General features: G+C 39.7%; 1 protein-coding gene across 1 annotated transcript in view; it reads right to left on the bottom strand.

The window, feature by feature from the left end:
- Positions 1-21,678, bottom strand: part of STPG4 (sperm-tail PG-rich repeat containing 4) — a 47,218-nt gene that overhangs the window by 19,968 nt on the left and 5,572 nt on the right. The window contains 2 exon segments of the mRNA XM_047851899.1: positions 9,313-9,367; positions 9,581-9,645. Coding sequence (XP_047707855.1) covers positions 9,313-9,367; positions 9,581-9,645 — 120 coding nt within the window.

Consider the following 21,678-nt stretch of genomic DNA (forward strand, 5'->3'; position numbering starts at 1 on the left):
AGTATCTTGTTTTTTTCACTTGTGCATTTTGCTATACATATTTTCTTAATATTTCTCATCATATAGCTGTTCTTAAATCCTTTTCTCCTTAAAAACATTCCTTCTGGGGTTCTTTAGTTTCTTTCTCAATGTGGATTGGTTTCCCTCTCAGCCTGCTGCACAGTGGTCCACCTGGGACATCTTTTAAGTGCTCTCCCAGGCTGGACCCACTTTGTCCTAGATCCCACACCTCCCCCCTCCTGGATTCACTTCTTTTTCTGTATTTTATCACCAGTGCCATATTTAAAAAGAGTATTTGGGAGGCATTTTTTATGAGTTTTTGCATGCTGGAAAATGTCTGTATTTTATCTTCACAATTGATTGTGTGGCTGAACACAGAATTCTAAGTTGAAAATAATTTTCCCTTTTCTCTCTCTCTGTGGATGCTAATTGAATTTAAAAAAAATCTTCCCTCAGGGTGCCTGGGTGGCTCAGTCAGTTAAGTCCAATTCTGGATTTCAACTTAGGTCATGATCTCATCGTTGGGGGATCAAGCCCTACGTCAGGCTCTGCACTGAGGGTGGAGCCTGCCTAGGATTCTCTCTCCCTCTTTCTCTGCCCCTCCGTCCTCTCAAAATAAATATATAAACACTTAAAAAGTGTATTAAAAAATCTTCCTTCGATTCCCTGTGTTCTGTTTTCAACCAGGTTTCCATCCTTCTGTCTGTTTATATCCATCTCTCATTCATGTTACAGGCTTTTCACATTTGCCTGGTGGAAGCTTGGGTATGTGGCTGGGATGTGTGGAGATCAGGCAAATGAATGGGGAGCCAGTTTTTTTCCTGGGGTTCCCTCAATGTCAGGATGTGGTTCTCTTTCCTCTAGGCTCATTGAGTTTTTCCAGAGGATAAATTCTACTAAACTTTTGCTTGAGGGGCAAGTGTCCAAAGAGCAACATTTCACATTAGGAGAGGAAGGGAGCCTCCAGACTTAAATTACTCTCTGTATACAGTTTTGATTAATTCCCTGGTGTTCAACTAATTCCCTGTGTCACCTTACTTTCCCCCACCAAGTCCCAAGTCTCTCTGCAGTTCTACGAGACAAACAGGCTCCCGTCTCTTCTGCACCATCCCCTGCCTGCTTTTTAATCTGTGGCTTCCTCTACTTTCTATTATCTAAAAATTGTTGAAATCTCTTGTGTGCCAGTGTTTCCCTTTTTTTCTGTTTATTCATGTGGATGTATGTATTCTTTTACTACCATTTTATTGGGATTTGAGAGTGAGAAGAGACTGTTATATGGCCAATTTGCCTTACTGAGCAGGAAATCATATATTACTTTTAGAACAGAAAATATAAACTTTAAATTCAGGGGCACCTGGGTGGCTCAGTCGGTTAAGCGTCCAACGTCAGCTCAAGTCATGATCTCACGACTTGCGAGTTCCAGCCCTGCATTGGGCTCTCTGCTGTCAGCACCAACACTGAGCCTGCTTCAGATCCTCTGTCTCCCTTTCTCTCTGCCCCTCCCCCTGCTCACTTGCTCTCTTAAAAATAAACATTTAAAGAAGACACTTTAAACTCAAATAGCTATTATGACCATAATTACATAAAGTAAGATATGCAAATTGATATTCAAATTTTCTACATAAACAGGAACTCCCATCTATTTAGCATTCATTCTTGTAGATTTTCTCTGAAACTATGCTACTTCAGTTATGTCAAAATTGGATCCTCTCATAAGAATCAACAGACTTACTTATTTTATAAAGAAAATGTCTGTAAAACTTCCCAACATAGCAACTCTTTGTGATTTTTATTTTTCTTTATTTTGCAGATGCTTTTATGGAATTATCTTGAGGTTAATATCAAAAAGTGTAACACATATTTTGTGTAGAGAACAAAGAGTAATGATATAAATATCTAAAAACTGGAACCCCTCTTTTCAGTTCCTTTCCTTTATCCCAGGTACTCTAATTTTGTTGTCTCATCTATATTCCTGGAGGATGAGGGGATGGGGAGGGAGAATCTAATTAGTCACTAATTCCTTAGTATGAATTGGATTAATATATTTCTCCTTCAAGAGCTTTTGCATTTAAAAGAGGGCATGTGAGAGACTCCTGGGTGGCTCAGTCAGTTGAGTGTCTGACTTCAGCTCGGGTCATGATCTCATGGTTCATGGGTTCGAGCCCCACATCAGGCTCTGTGCTGACAGCTCAGAGCCTGGAGCCAGCTTCAGATTCTGGGTCTCCCTCTCTCTCTCTCTCTGCCCCTCCTCCACTTGCTCTCTGTGTCTCTAAAATAAGTAAACATCAAAAAAAATTAAAAAAAAAAAAAGAGGGGCGCCTGGGTGGCGCAGTCGGTTAAGCGTCCGACTTCAGCCAGGTCACGATCTCACGGTCCATGAGTTCGAGCCCCGCGTCAGGCTCTGGGCTGATGGCTCAGAGCCTGGAGCCTGTTTCCGATTCTGTGTCTCCCTCTCTCTCTGCCCCTCCCCCGTTCATGCTCTGTCTCTCTCTGTCCCAAAAATAAATAAACGTTGAAAAAAAAAATTAAAAAAAAAAAAAAAAAAAAAGAATGGCACATGTCTCATGTCTCAGATCTTAGGCTTTCATATCAAAATTCTTACTATGGGGGCACCTGCCTGGCTCAGTCAGAAGAGCATGCAACTCTTGATCTCAGGGTTGTGAGTTTGACCCCCACCCTGCGTATAGAGATTACTGAAAAATAAAATCTTTTTTTTTTTTTTAAATCCCTACTATGGAGTTTCAGGCATGACTGCAGTGGGCAGTAATTTCCCTTCTTGACCCCTCAACTAATAAATGCCTAATGAAAAAGCTTTTGGATCCAAAGGCCGAGAAGACAACTAGCACTTTGGTTTCTTTGAGTTTGGCTTAGAATACAGGCTTTGAAGGGACAAGTATGGATGTCCCTTTCCTCATTCAAGCCTTTTCTTCACTCCTTATCTTTTTCTTCCACCTGGAATCAGCATTTGCTAAGAAGCTTACAAGTGAATGTATCAGAAAGTTCTGGAGATGGCTGGAAGGAAGAAGGTACATGTGCTTCTATCAACAGATAATATTAAACTTGTCATCAGTGTCTAATTTTGGATGTCATGTTTCAAGTCGTGTATGCTAAGCCATTTGGTCCCACACTAGTTCCTGTGTGCTTCTATGGGTACACTTTCTATAATTAATAAAATCACTGAGCAGACTTGCTTAGGTATTTGGAAACAGAAGCTATGTTTTATTTTTACTTATTTATTTATTTTTATTTTTTTAATACATGAAATTTATTGTCAAATTAGTTTCCATACAACACCCAGTGCTCATCCCAAAAGATGCCCTCTTCAATGCCCATCACCTCCCCTCCCCTCCCTCCCACCCCCAATCAACCCTCCATTTGTTCTCAGTTTTTAAGAGTCTCTTATGCTTTGGCTCTCTCCCACTCTTACCTCTTTTATTTTTTTCTTACCCTCCCCCATGGGTTTCTATCAAGTTTCTCAGGATCCACATAAGAGTGAAAACATATGGTATCTGTCTTTCTCTGTATGGCTTATTTCACTTAGCATCACACTCTCCAGTTCCATCCACGTTGCTACAAAGGGCCCTATTTCATTCTTTCTCATTGCCACGTAGTACTCCATTGTGTATATAAACCACAATTTCTTTATCCATTCATCAGCTGATGGACATTTAGGCTTTTTCCACAATTTGGCTATTGTTGAGAGTGCCGCTATCAACATTGGGGCACAAGTGCCCCTATGCATCAGTACTCCTGTATCCCTTGGGTAAATCCCTAGCAGTGATACTGCTGGGTCACAGGGTAGGTCTATTTTTAATTTTTTGAGGAACCTCCACACTGTTTTCCAGAGTGGCTGCACCAGTTTGCATTCCCACCAACAGTGCAAGAGGGTTCCCGTTTCTCCACATCCTCTCCAGCATCTACAGTCTCCTGATTTGTTCATTTTGGCAACTCTGACTGGCATGAGGTGATATCTGAGTGTGATTTTGATTTGTATTTCCCTGATGAGGAGCGATGTTGAGCATCTTTTCATGTGCCTGTTGGCCATCTGGATGTCTTCTTTAGAGAAGTGTCTATTCATGTTCAGAAGCTCTGTTTTATATTCTTCTTATGTGTTTACCTACACCTACTACCATGCTTGAGACAAGTAAATATTCAATAATATTAATAATTTGAATAATTTGGCCAAAAATACTGTTGAAATTGAATGAAATCATATGGTGTAGGTTGATTGGCTCTCGAAAGTTTGAGTTGATCACTACTGAGTCTGAGATATCAATAAGAACTACGGTCATTCATGGGTGTGAAAAGGCAGTTTGAAGAATAAAACATTTTGGGTTATTAACTTTATTTTTTAATTTGGGGGGGGGGCGGTTATTGACTTTAGAGTGTTCTTGCCCTTTAAGAGGGAAGGGAGCACGCTGACAAGATGTCTCATCTGCATTGAATAGTCAACAATACCAACTTGGCACTGGGGCCTCACACACAGAGCCACCCAAAAGAGCTGTATAGAGTAGATGAAAGAATTTCTATTGAAGTCAGCTAGACTCAGTTGAGTCCGGCATTTTACAAAGAGACTTTGCTGAGAAAAGACTGGAAGTTCTAATATCCTAAAGGTGTCCCAGAGAAAAATATGGCCAATTAAGAAAAGCTAGTGTAGCAAGTCTCCCAGCTGGAGCCTAAGCTGCATCCATCCGTTGTTAAGAATCTTAGATGATCAGGACCTAACAGGCAGGCTGGCAGATGGACCTCCCAGGACAGAGAAGCTCCCTGCATGTGAACTTATCCTACTGCAAAAAGGGTCCAACCTGGGCCCACAAACAAGCCTTAGTCATCAGTGAGGAATGGTGACGCCAGAGACAACACAATGTCTGCCACCTGGATTTGACCCCAGATGAGCTGTAAATGTCCAAAGGCACTAAGCAAGTCACTTGATCATGCTCATGCACTAGGCAGTAGACCTTAGAGCCCAGGTTTTGAGGTCACTATAAACAGGGTCTAAGTCACAGCTCCACTTCCTAAAAAACCGTGTGACCTCTGGAAACTAACTTCCATTTCCTGACCTGTGAAACGGAGATGATAAATATTACCCCACCAAGTTGCTGCGAGGATTAAATGCACCTGCACCAGAAAACAGTCAATGAATGATGGTTATCACCATCAAAACCAACCCTGATAGAGTACAGTTGACCCTTGCACAGCATGGGGGTTAGGGACACTGGCCCCCAAGCAGTGGAAAATCCATGTATAACTTTGGACTCCCCCCAAACGTAACTGCTAATAGCTCACTGTTGACTGAAAGCCTTACCAATAACATATACAGTCAATTGGCATGTATTTTGTATGCTGTATGTATTATATATATTGTATTCTTACAATAAAGTAAGCTATAGAAACAAATGTTATGAAGAAGATCATAAGAAAAAGAAAATACACTTACAGTACTGTACTGTATTTACTTTAAAAAAATACACATATAAGCGGACCCACACAGTTCGAATCTGTGTTGTTCAAGGGTCAGCTGTAGCTTATTTATAAAGTTTCTTCCACTTCTAAGAGTCCTAAACAGTTCTGTGATCATAATGTTAATTTCTAGAACAATTAAACTGAAAGACGAAATCAATCAAATTGAGTTTTTCAGATAAAGGTTAAGTGGCATATTATAATGGCCTAAAGATTATTGCATTGGTTTAACTTTAAGAATGTTCTCCTGGTAGGCAGCACTTCTGTACCATACTCAACACAGCGCACCAACATCTCCCACTGTTGGGATCAAAGGAGTCTGCTTTCTGTAGTTTACAAGTTTGTGGATCTAAACCAAACCCACATTCTGCTGTAGGAATGCATGTTTAGGACAGACATGAATCACAGCCCTGAGCTATTTCTTTGTGTTAGAACATTTTCCATGAAAGTATTCTTTTCAATTTGTTGAAGGACAGGATGTTCTAAATCAGTGAATCACATTTATTTATAAAATAGAATGGATGAGGTGACATCAATGAAAATGGCAGAATAAGGATCTCCAAAAATCTTCTCCTCCATAAAAGCGATGAGAACAAAGGCAAAGACTGTCAGAATCAACTGGCTTGTGCTATTTCATATACAGGGCTGCTTTTCCCTGCAGGACATATAGCCTGAACTAATATCAAATTATTTTTGATTTGAGCCTCTTTACTAATAGTAAACAAATTATTATTAGCTCACAGCATTCGTTTAAAGCATATATTTCAATCCGGGCGCCTGGATGGCTCAGTCAGTTGAGCATCCAACTTCAGCTCAGGTCATAATGTCACAGTTTGTGAGTTTGAGCCCTGCGTCGGGCTCTGTGCTGACAGCTGGGGGCCTAGAGCCTACTTCAGATTCTGTGTCTCCCTCTCTCTCTGCCCCTCCCCTGATAGCGCACTCTCTGTCTCTCTCTCTCTCTCTCAAAAGTAAATAAACATTTAAAAAAAAATTTAACAATATATTTCAGGGGATATAGAGTATTACCTAGCAAAAAAAATCCACGTGTCTTGACTTCTTGCTGCCAAAGCCAGCCAGACACATTCATCTGTCTCTGTTCCACCTATCAAATAAAAAAGGCATAACTATCCACCCCCCATTCCACACACACACCCAAGAGAAGAGACAACAGCCAGCAGAGATAACATATCTGGGGTAGACATGAAGCAGTCTGGAGGAATGGTACCTGATATGGCTCAGTGGGGAGAGCTGAAGCCCACGCACCTGGAGAGGGCCTGCCAGAGGAGCAGGCTGATTTGCTCCACAGAACCCAAAAGAAGGTCAGGAATTTCAGCCCTGAGGAGCCCCTGTGAGGTGGGAATGGGTGGTGGGGGCTGAACATAGGAGGGCCGGTAGACCTCTCCTCTCTAGGTCCCTCTGCCTCACGCCCTTCCTGCATCCCAGGGTGTGTGTGTGTGGGGGGGGGGGGGGGGGGGGGGTTCATTCCTGGGAAGACTGCACCAGAGAATTGGACTCAGGAGCCCCAGGCACTCTGAGGACAGGAGCCTTCACTAAAAACAGGAATTGAGTGAGCTCTTTACACACAAAACGGTGAGACCTCCCAGCCCCTTCCCCGTCTCAGCTCCTAGAACACCAGCAACTGGCCTATACCCAAGCCAGAGGCTGAGGAGTCATTTTGAAGCTACTGATATGTCCGGGAGAAAAGGCCTAGGGACACCCAAAGGAAAAACCACGCCCTCCTCCCATCAATCCACAGTGAAATCCACTGGACATAATCTCTACCTATGTTCGTGTCCTGTGACTGCTGTGACAAATTTCTATAAATTTGGTGACTTAAAACAACCGAATTTTATTCTCTCATAGTTCCAGAGGCCAGAAGTCTGAAATCAGTGTCACTGGACTAAAATCAAAGTGTCATCAGGGATACCTCTGGAGGCTCTAGGAAAGGGTCTGTCCTCACCTCTTCCAGCTCCTGGTGATGGCCACCTTCCTAGGCTTGTGGCCGCATCACTCTAACCTCTGCCTCTGTGGCCACATTGCCTTCCCCCCTTCTCAATCTCCCCCTGCCTTTCTTATACAGACACCTGTGATTGCATATAAGGTCCACTGGAAATCCAGGATAATCTCCCCATCTCAAGATCCTTCACATAATTACACGGACAGTTTCTGCCACATGAGGTAACCTTCACAGGTTCTAAAAACTAGGACACAGACACAGCTTTGGCGCCATTATTCATCCAAGCACACCACCCCCATACAGTTTTCAATTAACCTTCTAGCTTCTCACACTTCCTTTACCTGTTTTACTTTTCTATTGATGTTTCTCCTATAGATTTTTTTTTTTATTAAGTTTATTGATTTGGGGAGAGAAAAAGAGGGGGGAAGGGACAGAGAGAGAGAGAGAGAGAGAGAGAGAGAGAGAGAGAGAGAGAGAAAGAGACAGAGAATCCTAGGCAGCCTCCACATGGTCAGCATTGGTGGAGAGCCCAATGCGGGGCTCAAACTCATGAACCATGAGATCATGACCTGAGCCGAAGTTGGATGCTTAACCGACTGAGCCACCCAGGGGTCCCTCCTATAGAGTGTTAAGAGAAGTGTAGATAAGGCTGTCAGCCCTTTATCTGCCATGTATGTTGAAAATATTTTCCTAATTCCTGTTTACTTATTTACAGTTTGTTTTCTGATATACAAAAAAATTTAAATGTGGTGGAATCAAATCAAATACTTCTTTTCCTTTGCAGTTCATCCATTGCTATTACTCAGAAAATCTACCTTATCCTAAAATTAGATACATGCCAATGTTTTCTTCTGGTTTTATGGTTTCAAAAGTATTTAATTCTTTAATCAATATGAGTTCATTTTAATATGTGGCATGAGGAATCTAACTTAATTTTCTAAGTTATTTCATCAATTGTCTAGCATAAAATAGCTCTTCCTTTTTCCTACTAATTTGACACACCATCTTTATCAAATATAAAAATCTCACATAGTCTATGGTCTGTTTCTGAACTCTGTTATCTAAATTCCCCTTTTGGATGTTCACTGTATGTTTCTCTTCCCCTGAGTTTCTAGTTACAAATAGGTAATTCAAGTCCATCAAACCATCCCTAAATAATTTCATATTTCCTTAATCCTTCAAAATATTTATATAATTATTTATTTTTTGGCATCCTACTAGTTAGTTATCTAAAGGAGTTCATTTTTATCATAACACATGTACATATATTTGGAAACTTGTAGAAACAGGTAGGCATTTTCACACTTTGGAAAGAAACCAGAGACAGATACTTTTCCTTCTTGCTGTTAATATAATGATCTATCAAATATCTCTGACTTTATCAATCAATTAAATCAATAAATGCCATGTGTCAGCTATTTTTCTACATGTTATGTAAACAGGACAAAAACAAAAATCCTCACCTTTATGAAGCTTATATTCTAGTGAGGGAGACAGACAAAACAGGAGAAATTAATGTTTAAGTGTAATGTATCAGATAGTAATGAGCAATATGGAGAAAACAAAACAAAACAAAACAAAATAAGGATGGGGCACAGAAAATTCTGAACAGGTGACCAAGGATGACTTCACTGAGAAGGTGATAGGAGTCAAGACTTACAGAAAGTAAAGAAGTCTTTACTTTTATTCTATAACTTGACACAAATGGACTACTTACACTGAAATCCCTAGTATATCTTCAGATATACTTTAAGTACATATTAAATCAATTACATTAATCATTCATTGCTTATCTACTACAGTGAACAAAAGGTTAATCTTGATATCTCAACATGAACCATTGCATGTTTTAAACATCAAATTCATCAGGAGTTATGTGTCTACAATATACTTACAGGAGTGAAGCAGCTTGTTGGAAATCTTTGAACTGCAGAACGAAATACGAAGCTCCTATATTAAAAAAAGAAAAGATGATATTCTAAATCTGTTTTTTAATGTGAGAACTTTATTAACTTATTCCCTATCTCTCACTAAATATTTAAAAATGCTAATCTGGATATGATGGGCATAAATGAGGTTTAAAAGCCATTAGTATTGGTTAAGTATGTAAATAAAAAGGCATGAGTGAAATTATTAAAAGCAACTTAATAAGTATATAATTACCTGGAAGCGTGCTTGGGAACTGGTGCAGGAAGTAGATCGTATTGCCCTGGTGAAAGTTTAACTGACTACACAGAATGGACAAGGACACCAAAAATAGATTAATACAGGTCTCAAGCTCACTTTATTTTATTACCTGTCATTCATAATCCTTTATTTTATGACCATACAGCATTATATAATTTATTCTCTATCTTAATAATGGAAAAAATACATTTTCAAAGATGGAGCTTCAAAACATTCAACCAATGCTCACTTTTCATGGTAAATTTTTTTTTAATGTTTGTTTTTGGGAGAGAGAGAGAGAGAGTGAGTGAGCAGAACAGGGGAGGGGCAAAGAGAGAGGGAGACAGAGGATTCCAAGCAGGCTCCACAATGACAGCAGAGAGCCCAGTGCAGGACTCTAACTCATGAACCATGAGATCATGACCTGAGCTGAAGTCAGATGTTCAACCAACTGAACCACCCAGGGCCCCTTCTTCATAAATTTATATGACAGTATGCCTGAGATGATGCATAGAAAAATTCTGTAAAATTGATCATATTTTAAATGTACTAGATTCAACAAATCCATTTCAATTACCATTTAGTGAGCTTGCTCTGTAGGTAAAGAACTGTGCTGGGTGTAATGGGGAATACAATAGTCCCTGACCAGCAGGAGTGAGAAGGCACACACATAAACAATTCTAATATAAAATACTATAAATAAAATTATAAAAGATAGACTGAGGGTAGGAAGAGATTAAACCCAACTGAGTGACCCACAGTTAATATCACATACTCAATGGTGAAAAGCCAAAAGCTTTCCTCTAAGATCAGGATAGGAGAAGGCTGCCCACTCTCTCCATTCCTATTCAACATAGCATTGGAAGTGCTAGCCAGAGTAATTAGGCAAGAAAAAAAATAAAAAGCATCCAAATTGGAAAGAAAGAAGCAAAACTGTTCCCGTTCACAGATGACATGGTCTTATACATAAAAAATCCTAAAGACTCCACCAAAAAACTGTTAGAATAAATAAAATCAGTAAATTTACAGGATACCAGAACAACTTACAAAAATCAGTTGAGTTTCCATGTACTAACAATGAACTACCATTTTTTAAAAATTTTTTTAATGTTTATTTATTTTTTGAGAGAGACAGAGAGAGAGAGAGAGAGAGAGAGAGAGACGGAGAGCAAGCCGGGGACAGGCAGAAAGAGAGAGAGAGAGAGAGGGAGAGAGAGAGATATCCCAAGCAGGCTCCATGCTGTCAGCACAGAGCCCCCGATGCAGGGCTCAAATTCACCAACTGTGAGATCGTGACCCCAGCCAAAACCAAAAGTTGGATGCTTAAATGATTGAGCCACCCAGGCACCCCTAACAATGAACTATCTGAAAAAGAAATTAAGAAAATAATCTTATTTACAATAGCATCAGAAACAGTAAACACTTAGGAATTAATTTAGCTAGGGAGGTGAATGATCTATAAACCGAAAACTGTAAGACACTGATAAAAGAAATTAAAGAAGGCACAAATAAATGCAAAGATATCCTGTGTTCATGGACTGGAAGAATGAATTTTGTTAAAATACCTATACTACCCGAAGCAATCTACAGATCCAATGCAATCCCTATCAAAATTCCAACTGCATATTTCATACATATAGAAAAAACAATCCTAATATTGATATGGAATCATCTAAGACTGCCAACAGTCAAAGCAATCTTGATAAATAACAAAGCCGGAGGCATCACACCTCCTGATTTTAAACCATAGCTATAGTAATCAAAATAGTGTTGTACTAGAATAAAAACAGACATATAGACCAATAGAACAGAGTGGAGAGTCCAGAAATAAACCCACTAATATTGAACAAGAGCACCAAGAATACACAGTGGGTAGAGGATAGTCTCTTCAATAAATGGTAATGGGGAAACTGGATATCCACATGCAAAGAATGAAACTAGACCCCTATCTTACACTGCTCACAAAAATTAATTCAAAATGGACTGAATACTTAAATGTAAACCCGAAACCACAGACTTCTAGATGAAAATACAGGGAAAACCTCTTTGACATTAGTTTTAGCAATGATTGTTTTGGATTTTTTTTTTATAAATTGTTAATATCCAAAATACATAAGGAACTCATACAACTCATGAGTTTTTGTAGCAAAACAAAAACAAATAATCTGATTAAAAATTAGCAAAAGACCTAAATTTTTCTAAAGAAGACATACAAGTGGCTAACATGTACATGAAATGGTGTTCAATGTCATTAATTGTCAGGGAAATGCAAATCAAACTAAAATGAGCTATCACCTCACACCTGTTAGGAAGGCTATTATCAAAAAGATAAGAGATAACAAGTGTTGGTCAGAATGTGGAGAAAAGGAAACCCTTGTGCACTATTGGTAAGAATGTAAAATTATACAGCCATTATAGGAAACAGTATGGAGGTTCCTCAAAAATTAAAAAATAGAACTACCATATGATCTAGTAATCCCATTTCTGGGTATATATCCAAAGGAAACAAAATCAATATCTAGAAGAGATATCTGACTCCCATGTTCACTGCAGCATTATTCACAAATAGCCAAGCCAGGGAAACAACCCAAATATCCACTGATGGATGAATGGATAACGAATACATATGTGATATAAATTATATATGTGTGTGTATATAAATGAGCATAATATCTGTCTATTTATCTATCTGCCTATTTATCTACCTACCACAGGAATATTATTCAACAATAAAAAAGGAAATCCTGCCATTTGCAACAACATGGATGAAACTGGAGCTCATTATGCTAAGTGAAGTAAGCCAGAGAAAGACAAATACTGTTTCATATCACTTATATGTGGGATATAAAAGGGTACTCATATAGGGGCACCTGGTGCGCTCAGTTGTTGGAGTGTGTGACTCTTGATCCCTGGGTTTTGAGTTTGAGCCACACATTTGGTGTAAAGATTGCTTTAAAAATAAAATCTTTAAAAAAAAAAAAAGAAAGAAAAGGGTACTCATAGAAACATAGAGTAGAATGGTGGTTGAGAGGGTCTGGGGGTGGGGAAATGGGGAGACGAATGTCAAAGGGTACAAACTTTCAGTTACTGGATGAATAAGTTCTGGGGATATAATGTACAGCACAGTGACTATAGTTAATACTGTATTGTATCCTTGACAACTGCTAAGAGACTAGATCTTATGGGGTTCTCACCACACACACACACACAAAATACTATATGAAGTGATGGATATGTTAATGAACTTGATGTGGTAATCATTTCATGAGGCATGCAAATATATGCAATTTTATTTGTCAGTTATACCTCAGTAAAGCCAGGGGAAAATAAATAAATAAATCCATCTGGGTGATCTAAAGATGGAGAAGACAGTGAGACTTGAGTCCGGTTTTAGGGAAGGCAGGACTTCCTCGAGGGGGCCAAGGAAGGGCATTTTAAGGAGGAATGTTGCAGAAGAGATTGTCTCTCTACCTACTGCCAAACTTACTGCAAACTACCTGGGTGACTCCATTGTCCCTGGATCTTCAGATAATAGCCCGGAAGGAAGTGTGTGACATAAGGGAGTGTCAGGAGCTGGTGCACACACAGAGTGGAATAGATAAGGAGAAGCCAGGGGAAGACTGACCAGACCTCCAGAACTGCCTACGTTGAAGGAGTTGGCAGGGAGGAGTTGTATTAAGAAATCCTGGGAAGAATCATTCCTTGAAATGAACAATCTCTTCCACCCCCTATTATTTTAAAATCAGATTTAAAAGTATAATACTGCCTTTGTTGAAAATGAGGCATCCATATCCTGGCATCACCTGCCACATGGAAGTTCAGCCATTCTATCTCACCCCACAGCTGTCTTTCACATCCTAATACAATTTTGATTGCAGAGGCAGCTTTTTGTGGATATAGTGATAATAACCGTAAATACAGATTTTATGATGAAATATATACATTGTCCTGATGCACCTGTGCCTTCTTCATTGCTCACTCAACATAATAAACACCAAGGAAACACGTGTTTGTTTGTTTATGACACCATGGAAGCACAGGAATGTATTTTAAGCAGACAACTTTCTTGGGGGCCACAGCATTTTATTTCTTGATTTTGATGATGGTTGCATGTGTATTTCCTTTCTATTTACTTTAAATTGTGCATATATGGTTTATGCTCATTGTTCTTGTGCTCTCTCTCCTTCATGCACATATACACACATACAGAGGAAGAGAAATGAGAAAGAGAACTGAAAAGTTAAGAAAAAATCTTAAGCAGCTGTTTATTCTTCTATATTCAGCAATCACAAAAGATTTACATAATAAAGTACTCATGGAAAAACTCTTAGCATTAATCTAGAAAGGAATATTGGTTACCCATAGCTTCTATATTTATCCTATTTTATTTGGCATTGGCCATCCTTTGCTATTTGATATAGCTGAGAGAGGGCTGATTTTTTTCCATAAAATCTTAAATAGCTGCCTTACATAAGAGACTGTTTCTCTGTGTATTGCTGAACTTGTTGCAAACTATCTGGGTGGTTCCATTATCTTTGGGTCTAATGGAATATATATGTATATATAACTCAAAAAGAATGGATATGTGTGTATGTATGTATGTGTATGCATATGTGCACGCACACACGCACACACACAGACACACACATACTTTCCTAATTCCAACATATGCTTCTGAATTCTTCATTTGTAAGATACGGCTCAGAGAATATAGACTATGTGCCCATAAAAAGACCTGACTCTAGCTAATTGTTTCAATTCACATTGATTAGGCACTCAGAAATCTTACAATCTTGGGATCATAAAATAGGGCAGGATCTCAGTGTAGATACTTAATTCAGTTGGGTGGTACCAGCACCATCAATGTCAGAAACCTGGAATAAGTGGAAAAAAAATCCAACTCTACTTATTAGGTCCTTGGTGTGACAATTTTTTGAAAACCCAGATCTATAAATAGGTGGGACAGAAGGAAACAGATTTTTCACTCCTTTAGAATCCCTACCAGAATAATCATAAGGTGAATGAAGTGAATGGGCTAGCAGGTGCAATATTTTTAAGCACTATTGGTGGAAATTTCACCAAATGTATCTCTGAGAAGTCAAGTCTCTTATGTCATATGAAAGTATCACTGATTCACTGCTCAGACTTGGGTCTGAGAAATAGACAACATAGGACTTTCTCAAAAAGAAGTCTGCCTCATGATAGCAATGATATTGTTCTTAATTATGCCAGTATCTTGTAGTTTTCATCAGCTCCAAAAGAACCCTAAGAACTACAAATGCATCCCAGTCCCTGAGAGGGGTTCTCCATATCCATTTTTCAAAAATCATTTTCATTAGCTGTTTTCTTGACATATTTGCATATTTGGCAATTACTGCCTTGCCTTGCAGATACTCTCTGAGAACTTAACCTCAAAAAATATTTGCTAAATGAGCCAACTCTGAGGGCCACTTTTTAAATTTAAATGAACAACGAACTGTCTCATCTACATTTTGCTCTTCATTATCCCAACATTTACCTCTTGAGTTCCCTACAGTATTACTTGCCAGCCCCTCTTTGGGCGCAACGTTTCTCTCTGTTGATATTTTGCTCAATGCAAAACCATCCTATTGAAATTTCCATCAGACATTTCTTTTGCCATGGTACGCTTTTCATATTAACATGTCTTCAGAGATAGCATCAAAGCTATAAACACAGCTAAGAACTATCAATGTATCAACCAGATTTTCTCAACCTCAGTCTCCCAATCAGCTGTTCAAGGATGTCTTTTGAACACATTAGAATGGATCCTTTGGCTAATTTTCTAAGTTAACAGGGGTGCCTTTCCAGCCTGGCCCCCTCCTTACAATATGGGGGTGGGGAAAGGCCGAATCACCAAGTTTGTTTCCTTTTACATGAGCGTCATCTTCTAAGGCTAAAGCTAACCTAGACAGAAGTTTCAAGCAATTTTAAATCTTGTTTGTGATTTTCACTGAAACGTTCCCAACCTAGAGGAAGTAAATAAGAGAAGATTTAAAATGGAAAATGTAATGTAACCCTCACTTCCCAAGAGGAAACTAGTTAATGATTGCTTAAGTACCTCTCAAGAAAAGGAAGGATGCATTTAACATTATATATATGTATATTTGATTTTATTCATACAAATGGGATTATACTATAATATTTGTCTGTTCCTTGTGTGTTTTCATTTAATAATATATACCTTGGAGATACTTCCATATCAACACATATAGATTTACATCATTATCTTTAATGGTTGCACAATATACCACTGTAAGGATGTACCATGATATAATTAGTCCTCTGATTAAATAAAATTATAAACAATGCTACAGTACTGTGTATAACATCTCATTGTACTTTTGTAAGACCATTTGTAAATTCCTGAGAGTGGAATCCCTTACTATGTGCATTTAAAACACTGCTAGAAACTGACAAATTACCCTCCAAAATACTTGCAATAATTTGTATTATACAGTGTATGAGAAAATGCTTCTGTACCCTCTTTGCCAATAATGGGTATCATCAAACTTAAATTGTTGGTCATCTGACAGGCAAAGAATTGTGTCTAGCTGCTTTTGTTCCTTTGTAATTATTTCATTATTAGTTGAAGCCAAGCATCACTTTATGGTTTTGTGTGTGTGTGTGTGTGTGTGTGTGTGTGTGTGTGTTTAGTAACTGGTATGCCTGTGAATTGCTAGTTCACATCCTTTGTTCATTTTTAAAACAGACTATTTCAATTGGATTATAAGAGAATATGACTCATTTTTACCCTTTGATGCAAGAGTGTTGAAGCCACACAATTACTGACTCATTGGCTACACACTGGGTCAGAGTCACCATCTTCTCCCTGTCCTGTGCATTGTAGGGAAACTTGGGAACAGACTTTGCTGACTTCAGGTTATTTGGAAGTTCCCATAGCATATTGATTTCAACCTTATACTTAAAAATTTTCTCATTCGAGTCATTTAATTCATGTTTCTAGTTGAAAACATAAACAGCAGATGTAAAATGGCACTGGACTTACAATATCCTGTAAGATGGAGCTGCAGAATAGCACAATTTTTCTTTTCATTTTTTTGAGAGAGAGAACATGAGCAGGGGAGGGGCAAAGGAGGGCATTGAGAGAGAGAGAGAGAGAGAGAGAGAGAGAAAGAGAGAGACTCTTAAGCAGGCTCCACATCCAACTCCAAGCCAACGCGGGGCTCAATCTCATGACCCTGAGATCATGACCTGAGCCGAAATCAAGAGTCAGATGCTCCACCAGATGAGCCACCCAGGTGCCCCTAGCACAATTTTTCTGTAAGAGAATTTTGGCAATGCATCTCCAAAGACTTAGATACATATATACCCTTTCCCCAACAATTCCACTCTATGACTAACAGCAGAAAATGGTTGAATATATTAGGATATACCATATAGTAGAATACTATGCAGCTATTTAAAATGTTGTAGAGAGGGGCACCTGGGTGGCTCAGTTGGTTAAACACCCAACTCTTGATATTGCCTCAGGTCATGACCTCTCAGTTTGTGAGATGGAGCCTGCTTGGGATTCTCTCCCCTCTCTCTCTGCCCCTCCCCCCACTTGTGCATGCTCGCATGTGCACTCGTTCTCTCTGTCTCTCTCTCTCCAAATAAATAAATAAACATTTAAAGAATAAAATAAAATGATGTAGAGACTATATAATGGTGTGGAAAAGATTCAGTCTATTTCTAAGCGGAAAAAACAGATCTGGTTTCTATTTATAGCAAGCTAGGTTATTTGGATAATAAACTTTCCATTGCAGACGACTATGGAAATGAGGAATAAAATATTAAAAGCAAATAGAGTTTTTAAAACAATATGCAACTGCTAACAATACAATAAGGAATCATAAGAACCACAAGCCAAGACATAGCAAAAAGCCAGAGAGGCACTGTGGCCTAGTTTTGCCCAGAGAAAGTTTACTGGTCCAGACCAAACTCAGCAGAAGAACCGAGCTGTGTCTGAGGGACTGAGGGAACTTCAGAGTTCTACAAGGATCCAGAGGTCAAAGCCTGGGCCCATCAATGATGGTGATCTAATGGGAGTCCTACCCGCAGGACTTGGAGGCCCTAAAAGAGCACTTTGTGAAAGTAAACTCTCCCACATCACCCAATGTTAAGGGTCTGTAGAAAGAGTTGCCATGGTGCTAAGCAGAATTGGAAGAGGGGAAAAAAATCCATCGTTGAGAAAGTGTAACCCTGGGGTGGTCCCTTTCACAGATTCCAGTCCAAATTCCCATCATTGGAACTATCCAAGAACATATAAGCAGTGCATTTCAAGTGGCACCATACTGGTAGCTCCCCAAAATATCAGCAGAACCAAAAGCTGAAGGAAAACACTTCCATCTTGGATCTTACGATCCATGAAAACAAGTTTTGAGGAGCAATGAGCAAATACACATAGTCAAAGAAAATCGCACATCAAAGGAAACAAATAGAGTAAGTCCCAGTCAGAGTTCAGATATTTGGGTAATCATTCATTCATTCCACATTCAACAAATAACCATCAGACACTGTTCTAGAGGCAAAGATGTAACAGTGAACAAAACAGATAAATATTCATGTCCTCATGAAGCTTCACTCTCATGGGAAAAAACAGACAATAAAATAATAATAAATATAATAAATAATAAAATAATAATAAATACAAAGTGCAAGTAAATTATATAGTATATTGATTGCTATAGGTGCTAAAGAAAAAATAATAAGGCCAGGGTAGAGAAGGTCAGGAGTGTCAGGTGGCCAATTAAAAAATTTTTTTTAAGTTTATTTATTTTTGACAGAGAGAGAGAGAGAGACAGAGACAGAGCATGAGTGGGGGAGGGGAAGAGAAAGAGGGAGACACAGAACCTGAAGCAGGCTTTAGGATCTGAGCTCTCAGCACAGAGCCCAACACAGGGCTCAAACTCACAGACCGTGAGATCATGACCTGAGCCAAAGTTGGACGCTCAACTGACTGAGCCACCCAGGCACCCCATCAGGTGGCCAATTTAAATGGGGCTCATTGAGAAAGTGACACTTGAGGAAAGACCTGAAGAAGGAGATGAAGTGAGCCATGCAGATAACCTGGAATAAGAGCATTCCAGAAGAAGGAAGATCCAGTGCAAAGATACTGGGGTGGAGGGCCCAGCTCAAGAAGCAGCCAGGAGGCCAGTGGGGCAGGAAGAGAGTGAGAGAGAATATAGTAAGATGAAGCCACTTCACAATAAACCTGTTGACCCTGAGGACAACCACTCAGAGATCACGCCCACTATCACAAAGGTTCTCAATCAGGAAGGAGGTGGATTAGTTTGCTGGTTGGTTGGCTGGTTTTATTACTTCCCCCTCACCCCCAGGGAACACTTGGAAATGTCTAGAGACAGTTTTGGTTGTTGCAACTGGGAGGGGGAGATCGATAATGGCATCTAACTAGCTAATGGAAACTAATTATCCAGGAATGCTGCTCAACATCCTACAAAGCTCAGAAGAGCCCCCACAACAAGGAATTATCCTGTCCAAAGAAACCCTGAATTAGACACACAAGTGCAGAAATCAAAAAGGCAGTTCAATATATGTATCTGGAGTTTAAGAGAGAAGTCTGGGAAGAAGATATAAATTCGGAAATCTCAAAGCAATAGATGGTGTCCAAAGCCCCGGGACTGAATGAGATCACCAAGGGAGTGAGTGTAGATAGGGAAGATGTCTGAGTGCCAGAGACACTCCAACATGAAGAGGTGAGGGAAGAGGGGCTGAAGAGGTGAGAAGAGAGAACAAGGGTTGAGGAAGAGGAGTTGGGGCATGGAAAGAGGGGAGATGTGAGATAAAGCCACCCACAAGAGTGGCAGAGAACACACACTTAGGGAAGTCCATTCAGTGCCAGGTGAGGTGAAGAATTTAAAATGAGATGAGTCATTCGGCTACATGGATACAAGTACAAAGTTCCCAGAGACTTGGATTTAACCAGTGTTAAATCCCTGGCCTTGCCAGACAAATAAGATGAGCCACCATGGCAAGGGAACTGAGGGTGTACACAGGGAGAAACTCTAATGATTAACTTGGAACTGCAGCTTTGCAAAGACAGAAAACATCAGAAAGTCAGAGGCAGTGAAAAGGAGGATCCACGGATTACAGATCGGAAGGATGGAAAAACTGTTGGGGTTGGGGTGCTAGGGTGAGCGAGACAGAAGATTAGGAGAGGGTGATAAAAGTGGGTTGCACACAGTTGAGCTTGGGGAGAGTTGAAATGATGGATCTTGAAAAACTCTAAGGAGTCAGGAGCTGAGGCAGAGGAGAATTCAAGAAACCGAGAAGCCAGATTGTTGGAAGATCATGTATAGGTGTCCTGAAATAATGACAGGAGACAGTGGTGGTGTGAAGGAGCTAAAATCATCCAGAAATGAGGGAAAGGAACCCAGGGGCTAGCAGAGGATGAGCAGTGACCGGGCAAAGGGTAGGTCATCACACTACAGATGGGGAGACACATGGCCCCACTTCTGTACATGTCCTACAATAATAATCTATTATTTCTCAAAAATAAACACAAAAAGAATTATTGTAAAAATTGAAGGGCCATCTCAAATACTCTTTGGAAAGAGCCAGACATAGATGAGTATACACACACATATGCATGCACATGTACACACACACACCCACGCACACATATATATGACAAGCGTCTTTGATATAGACTCTCCAGTGAATTACATGCTTCAGAATAAAGGTGTTGAAAACTGTAAAAATGTTCTTACAAATAAAAAGCAGCACTAATGGGTATAAAGTGAATATACTATTAAAAATTGTGAAGCTGGAGAATGTTGTTCTGTCTTAATAAATAACAACAATGTATATTCTATTTACCTCAAATTCAAATTATTATTATACTTAGTTCTGGTTTTTTAAAAGCCAGAGTTCTGGTTCATAAAATTATGAATTTTATTGGTGAGTAAACAATGTCACATCTCAACAGCTCTCCCCCTCAGAACATTATCATATACTTTTCAAACAGAAAATTAGGAAAACATTGAATTCTTCCAGTTTCTATAGTACAATCCTTTGGGGGAGGTGGAGAGAGAGACAGAGGAAAAAGAAACAGGAAGAGTGTGTTTTCAGGTTTTATCCCTCCCTCTGGGTAAGCCAAATTCTTTTGGTCTTTTAAAGGTTTAAATGTTGCCTAATATCAACCTTCTATGTTTTCTCCTTTCAGTAGTGGGTCTTGATCTACCCTCAAAAACTCCTAAAAGCAAGAAGAGAGGAAGTAGAAGGGAAGTGAATGGTGGTGGAGAATGAGGAAGAATGGTTTTCTAGTGGAGGTGGCCAGAATGGTTTCATATGTAGCACAGTTACTGATACCATGCCATAAAAGTCTAAGCATACTTTAGTGTTTGTATTCATCCACTGAAGCAAACAGGATAAGATTTACCCAATGAACACTTACCATTCTGTCCTGGTTCAAAGCTATAATTTGCAAAGCAACAAGAAGGGTTTACATATTGGCTATGATATGTGCTCATCCTGCTGAAAATTTCTTGTCCATCTTCATAACCACAGACCTTGTATTTAATTCAACCTCCAGTTACAATGCATTCCTTCTCAGGTTATCGCAATAATATTCCAAAAAAGTTGTAGAGACTGATACTACTACTGGCTTCTTTTTTAATTTGTTAAAAATGTTATTTATTTTGAGAGAGAGAGAGAGTGGGGAGGGGCAGAGAGAGAGGGAGAGAGAGAATCCCAAGCAGGCTCCGGATTCTCAGCACAGAGGCCGACGCAGGGCTCCATCTCACGAACCGTGGGATCATGACCTGACCCCAAATCAAGAGTCGGACACTTAACCACCTGAGGCATCCAGGTGCCCCTCCCAGAAGCCCCAAGTGGCCTCTTTATAAATGGAGGCCCAAAGTCCCAAGTCCCAAAGGCCGAGTCACAATTCTGCATTTGCCAGTCTGGAACAGGCTTTCAAGAATGCGGGGCACCTGGGTGGCACAGTCGGTTAAGCGTCCGACTTCAGCCAGGTCACGATCTCACGGTCCGTGAGTTCGAGCCCCGCGTCAGGCTCTGGGCTGATGGCTCAGAGCCTGGAGCCTGTTTCTGAT

This window comes from Prionailurus viverrinus, chromosome A3 (genome assembly GCF_022837055.1).
Source record: "Prionailurus viverrinus isolate Anna chromosome A3, UM_Priviv_1.0, whole genome shotgun sequence".
NCBI lineage: Eukaryota > Metazoa > Chordata > Mammalia > Carnivora > Felidae > Prionailurus > Prionailurus viverrinus.